This window comes from Takifugu flavidus, chromosome 4, assembly GCF_003711565.1.
Source record: "Takifugu flavidus isolate HTHZ2018 chromosome 4, ASM371156v2, whole genome shotgun sequence".
In the NCBI taxonomy this organism is placed as follows: Eukaryota; Metazoa; Chordata; class Actinopteri; order Tetraodontiformes; family Tetraodontidae; genus Takifugu; species Takifugu flavidus.
The window spans coordinates 1,264,795-1,271,282 of NC_079523.1; the positions used below are offsets into that span (position 1 = coordinate 1,264,795).

The 6,488-nt window shown below is 47.4% G+C and overlaps 1 protein-coding gene across 3 annotated transcripts; it reads left to right on the plus strand.

Annotated features, from left to right (window-relative positions):
* The first annotated feature begins 89 nt into the window (after window positions 1–89).
* On the plus strand, window positions 90–6,488 carry LOC130524047 (cell division control protein 42 homolog). 3 transcript variants are annotated; one of them, XM_057029751.1, is made up of 6 exons: window positions 90–248; window positions 2,566–2,706; window positions 2,778–2,850; window positions 2,931–3,040; window positions 3,127–3,324; window positions 5,023–6,488. In XM_057029751.1, exons 2-6 carry the CDS (start codon window positions 2,602–2,604, stop codon window positions 5,110–5,112), a joined length of 576 nt encoding a protein of 191 aa, XP_056885731.1. In that variant the 5' UTR covers window positions 90–248; window positions 2,566–2,601; the 3' UTR covers window positions 5,113–6,488. The 3 variants fall into 3 exon arrangements, with proteins under 3 accessions (XP_056885731.1, XP_056885732.1, XP_056885733.1); XM_057029752.1 differs by lacking the exon at window positions 5,023–6,488 and adding an exon at window positions 3,689–4,508; XM_057029753.1 differs by lacking the exon at window positions 90–248 and adding an exon at window positions 1,697–1,720.

The following is a 6,488-nucleotide window of genomic DNA, read 5'->3' on the forward strand; positions in this document are numbered from 1 at the left end:
GACGCTCCTGAATGCCATGTTTGATAAGTATCGAACATTCTAAAAAGGCTGAATGGCGCATGTTGAAGGAGGGTGGTTTAAATGGTAGTTTTTGGCTGCGGGGGTGTGTTGGGGGCAGTAACCAGCTGTGATTGAGCTGATTAACGTAACTACGTAGTTCGGTACCAACACGACGTGTCCCTGTTTCGTTGACTGGGAAGCCCCTAGCACTGAGTCGCCAACGCCCGGCGCATAGGCAGAGGAATTCGGTAAGGAAAATATAGGTTTTTCCACCAATTTGACTACGAATACCGTTGATTTTACCTCCAAATGTGTCGGTGTAGTTTTAGCCGTACATACAGTGTAATGGTGAAATGAGGTATTAGTGTTCGGCAACAGCATCCGCTAAGGTTAGCCAGTTAGCTCAGAAGCGTAACTAGCAGCCAATTGGCCAGAGTAGCCCCAGACAGCGGATGGTAAATAAGATTTATAAGACCTGGATCATCAGCATCATCATATAAAACAAGATGCATTGCGCATTTTCGTGTTAGGAGACTTGGAAGGATAATGCCTTGATTTCATAAATCTGTTCCTCCACAGTAGCTTTAGCTGTTAAGCGAGCTGAATTAAGAAGGCGAAACCTAATAAATGTCGGGCAAAATCCCTTTCAAGAATCAAATTCCGTCGAGGGGTTGTTGATGGAGGACGAGCTCTACCGAACCCCGTACGCGGGGTTTAGAATACCCGCAAAGGGATTGCGAACAGTCGACAGGAAATTGGGCCAGATTGAGGCCGTGTATGTGACCGAAATACCCAGGCTGAGGCTAATGCAGCCAAGCTAACGGTAATGTTCGACGCTCGCTGTCAGGACGGCTCCCAAAGCTTTTAAATGCCAAACTTAATTCCTCCAGATGGTAGCTGGCAGCAGCCGTCTGCTGCTATTTTACTGTTCCTGTTATGATCATTAGAATTCGGCTAAGATGGTGAAGTTGGGGGGTGATCCAGGCGCTCTAAATTCCATTTTCTGATTGTTTTTAGGTTGAGCGATGTTAGCCTGGCAGATGTTCCCCATCACGTTTTAAATCTATATTTGCTCTTTAAAAACCATCAAGTAGGTTCGATATGTTGCCATTTTAAGTGTAAATCGCGATCTAATCTGGTGTGTTTGTTGTGGGCAGATCTGATGGCCAGGTGGGTTTTTCTTTTTTAAAATAATGGCTTTCTTCTTTATTTTTGTAGCCTTGTAATGGTGGGAAACGTGTTTTTGGTTTGCAGCTGCTGGTCTGGCCTGAGCGAGTGCTTGTAGTCCCTAGAAGACGAATGAACGGATCAAACCTGCCACATTATTGTAACTGCTGTCATTCTGTGTGTCCGCAGCAAAACCGGAAATCCCCACGGTTGCTCAGAGCTGCTCAGTAGTCTTAATAAAACCCCCGTTTCTCTCGCCTGTGCCACATCGTGTAGCCGTGCAGGCGCAGAGCTGGGAGAGAACGCCTGTCCAGTCCAGTCTGGTGCATTCGGTGCTGTTGAGGATGTTTGCCACCATTAAACTCTTCACTGAATCGTCAGAGACCGTTTACAATAGAAACCACCCTAAAAATCCTAATGAATCAAATGCAGGGAGGCTGGAACCAGACTGGTAACGTGTTGGGCCGGCAGCCAGTCACATGGTGGTCTAACAGCTCGTCTGCCTGCAGTGAAGAGGGAGGAAACTAAGGAGATCCTTTTGAGTCATGGAAAGGTGGATTTATCTGACATTACAGTACTGCATCATCATGGTGGGCGCTGCTCTGTTCCAGGTGGTTTTACCTGCCTGTGATTCACACCTCCTCCCTCCTGTGTGTTTATTTATTGTAAATGGAGTGAAAGGTTTCACCCTCAGATCAGATAACACACTTTTGCTGAGGTCAGGCAGAAGTTCACCTTCGATTTCCTTTAGACCAGCTCAGAACGATGGTGGAACACTTTATATCGTGCAGTCGGGACACGACTGGATCTCATCACAAAGGAAAGTTGATGTGAGATCGTCCACGTCTTCACGTACCCACCAACACCGCAGTTATTTAGTTTCACCCAGGAAGAATCTCTGGTGGCAGAAGAAACCTGCCAGCAGCTAACAAAGCGAGTTTAAAAATGTAAATCTGTGATGTTTGTGCTGGTATTCCAGCATTTGACCTTATTTTTCTATTGTGCGGTGGGTGAAACCTGCCTGCTGGAGCACTTCTAGGGTCTTTGGTTCATTCTTCACAATAGATTCGTCTCCGGTGCCGTTGAGGCGACGAACTCGACCAGGTCTGGGTGGAACCTTTGGCGCCTCGACTTCAGATTGCGTTCTCTAATTATCAACAATTGGGTTTTTTCCCCCCTCATTTCTGAAAACACCTGAATGTTTGTGGGTTTGTTCTAATGTTTTGAGCTTGGGGGCGATTCAGCTGGCAGATACTCTTGACTTGGGCCTTCAAACTGCTTCCACATGGTCTCTTCCTTTGAGGGTGGCTGTCAGGTGTATGTAATGTCTCCACGAGCGAGCGTTGGAGGTTCCACTTCCTTTGACTTTGGGCCTTTTTGTCTGACTTTGTGCTGCAGATCTTGGATGAGCAGGGAAGAGAGTGAAACGCAGCCATGCAGACCATCAAGTGTGTTGTCGTGGGTGACGGTGCTGTGGGTAAAACCTGCCTGCTCATCTCTTACACCACAAACAAGTTTCCCTCTGAATATGTTCCTACGGTGAGTCTGAGGACACGTTGGGGAGCACGGCGCCGCCACCGCCGAGGTCACTGAGCTTGTGTCTCTTCCAGGTGTTTGACAACTATGCCGTAACTGTGATGATCGGAGGGGAGCCCTACACTCTGGGCCTGTTCGATACAGCAGGTACGCCGCTCCTCCAGCACGCGCCGCCCCCCCGTTACTGCGCGTTCTCACTTTGCTACCTCCATTTGTGTGTTCCTCAGGTCAGGAAGACTACGACAGGTTACGGCCGCTGAGTTATCCACAGACGGACGTGTTCCTGGTCTGTTTCTCTGTCGTCTCCCCCTCTTCCTTTGAAAATGTCAAAGAAAAGGTGAGTTTTGTCCTAAACGGTGTCTCACGGTGTCCTAAACCTTCACATCGGTGTTGACCACCTGTTTGTCATCTCTCCCGGATCAGTGGGTCCCAGAGATCACCCACCACTGTCCAAAGACGCCCTTCCTGCTGGTTGGGACCCAGATTGACTTGCGGGATGACCCGTCCACCATCGAGAAGCTGGCCAAGAACAAGCAGAAGCCCATCACTCCGGAGACGGCTGAGAAGCTGGCGAGAGACCTCAAGGCTGTGAAATATGTGGAGTGCTCAGCGCTCACACAGGTACGTGCCTTTAAAGATCTATAGTATATCTATAGTGTATCTATACTGTATGGATGTCCACACAGCTGAGACAAAGGAGGAAATTTGAACGCGTCGGCCTCAGCCAATTACAAAACAATAGTGTTGAAACGCTGACGTGCAGCCTCCGCCGTGCTGCTCTGCTCCTTCCTTCCTCCCCTCCTCAGAACAACTGTTGCATAGCTGCTAATGTCATTTCCTTTTCCCGTCAGAACCCCCAGTCCTCCATATGTTAGCCGCCCGCTCTCCTTTCATGATTCCACCCTGATTCTCTGCTCCTCCCTCCCTCCCTCCGCCAGCTTTGCTAACCGTGTTGTTGTTCTCTTCCTTCTCTTCCTCACTGTAGCGAGGGCTGAAGAATGTTTTTGATGAAGCTATCCTAGCTGCTCTCGAGCCACCTGAGACGCAAAGAAACACTAAATGCTGTATATTCTAAACTCTGCTGCGTTTCTTACCTTCATTCTGATTGTTGTCTAATTTTTTTGGGATGACTCCACTTTCTCTTCCTTCTCTTTACATTCTTTTACATGTGCTGCTACTAAGATTCACTCTGTTTCATTCATCTCGATACCCCCCCTGAAAGTCCCCCCTTATTAAAAAGACCTTTATGGCCTGCTTTACTGACTTGTGGCCTTTCTGCACATCAGCTGCTCCACCTAACTGCGTACATTTGATCACCTGTGCGTGGCGCCGTCTGTGTTCCTCCTCTTGTGTTGCAGCGGCGCGTTCACAGGTGAACAGCAGGTGTGTTGTGAAGGGCGTCTACAGGTCGTTTGTTTGTTGGTCACGTACGTCAGATGGGCTTAAATATGCCGAAGGTCGAGGTTTTATCCTGATCGCTTCTTTCATTTTCAATTGCAAGATATTTTTTCTACAACAATTAATGTTTGACAAAAGTACTTGATTATATACAGAGCTTTTAAGACTTGCGCCATATCCAGGGCATGTTTTGTTGTTTTTTAATCTCAAACTGAAATATAAAGTCTTTGCTGTTGGTTATTAATATTGGTTTGGCATTTCCCAACAGCCGAGGTTTCCAGTAAATACTTTCTAACCAGTCAGACCAGACATTCCTGATGTATAACGCAAATGTGCCATAATGTTCTGTCTTTAAGTTCGGATCATGAATGACCTGTCAAATCCATTAATAAAGGACACAAACTGGCTTTTCTGTCCGGGTCCCTTCTTTTCCCAGTTGCAGTTGTTGTGGATTCAGCCGTGCCAGCGTGTGTGTTGCCCCCCCCCCAGTGTGAGAACACCCCTGGTCACCACACATGACCAGACCCATGATGCAGGCTGCTCTGTTCTGGCCACACATGAAGACAATAGACTCATTGAGTTATCACAAACATTAAGAAATGACCGATTATCCACCGATTGCAAGTAGCTGACAGGAAGTGGTTGCTGTGAGTGTGGTGCTGGTGCTGGTGCTGGGTTCTCTCCCCTCCACTTTCTTGTTTGACCCGTCCTGATTTCAGTTGTCACAGCTCAGCTGCACTTCGACCCGTTGCCACTCAGTTCTCATGAGTGATGAGAACTGAAATGAGCTTGTTTTATAAGTTGTTGCTCACACGTTTTCCCCCTCCCTGTTATTTTTCCCCCCACCTGTTTGATTTGACCTGTGTGTGTTTGCTTGGCCCCCCTCATTGAGCTTGTGTGTTTGTGTGTTTGTGTCCACAGAAAGGCCTAAAGAATGTGTTTGATGAGGCGATATTGGCTGCACTGGAGCCTCCAGAGCCCAAGAAGAAACGCAAATGTGTGCTGCTATGAGAGGTTGCTCCACTTTTCAGAGCACACACACACGTCACACACGCATACATCTTAAACACACACATACACCCCCCCATTCCCCACCCCCCACCCTTTTCCCTTGCTCTGCTAAAGCTGCTTGACAGCGTCGTCCTCCACAGGGAAGACTAGAAGAAAAACAGCCTACCAAGTTCCTAAAAGTGTGTCTGCAACAGTGAGATTCATCGTTGAATCCTAGTATGGAGCTGTTTACCCTGGCCAACAGGCCGCTGTGACCCCCCCCCCCCCCCTCCCCGGCAGGGTGGCTACAACCTTGGACCAAGATCAAGAAACCATATTTAATGCAGTTGGAAATTCCTCAGCTCCTCGGCTAAAACAATTGGCAAGAAATGGCACCCCAGCCGAGAGCACTGCGCCCCCCCCCCCCCCTGTTCTCCTACAGTACTGGAGCATTTTCCAGTAGATGTTTCGATGTTTGCCAACACCTCGTCTGACATTTATTTCCTGTTCGGTATAAACGCGCTCTTAACCACTAAGGAAACTGTGTAGGCCTGACGGGACTGGGTAATTGTGGGCGGTGGGGGCTAAAGCGGGTGCGTCCCGTCCTCTCCAGAGCGGACAGTGCAGAGCTGCAGTTCGTTTGAGCGCGTTAGACACTTGAAGTGCTAAAGACAACCGGTAGCAACAAGTCTGCTAGTCAACCGCAGCAATTGACTCTTAGATGCAGGGAACTTAAACAGTGTTAGCAGAACAAGCAGTGTGTTCTTTGTGTTGCCAGAGACCAAAGAAACTATTTAAACGCTCTCACCGTACACTCTGGGGCGGGGCTCCGGCACACTCGCGAGTGAATCGGAATGTTCGCCGTGCTCATCGGCAACCAGACGAGTCATTTGTGTTTTATCCAGGCTGGATACGCTAGTCCGGAGCCCAGTCCCAGTCCCAGTGCTGAGTGTTGCTCCTTGGTCTCTGTTCTAAAGGATAGGTTTAACAGATGTAATTATAAAGTAAGCTGGCACAAAATGCTGATGTAGGCTCCAGGTGTTTTTACCAAAATCTGTTTTCTTTTTTTTTTGTGTGTTTTTCTTTATTTTATATATATATAAATATATAAAAAGGTTACTTTTCACTCCTTTTGCATTTTTGGGGGTCGGAATTCACCTGAACTCTTATCTTCCAGTTTATAAGAAAAGGTCTGATTGGTTAAATTGAGACTGTTTGTTACAGGTCCCTGTTTTCTTTACTGGTGGCTTCAGAGTTGGGTTGAAATCCAGACTCAAGTCAGTATAATTATGATAACCTGTTGTTTTGGTGCAAAACCAAATGCTTTGTCTAAAGTCTTTGTTCTTTGTATATGCATTCTTTTCAAGAATATTAAACTTATACCTTAATTGCCTTTA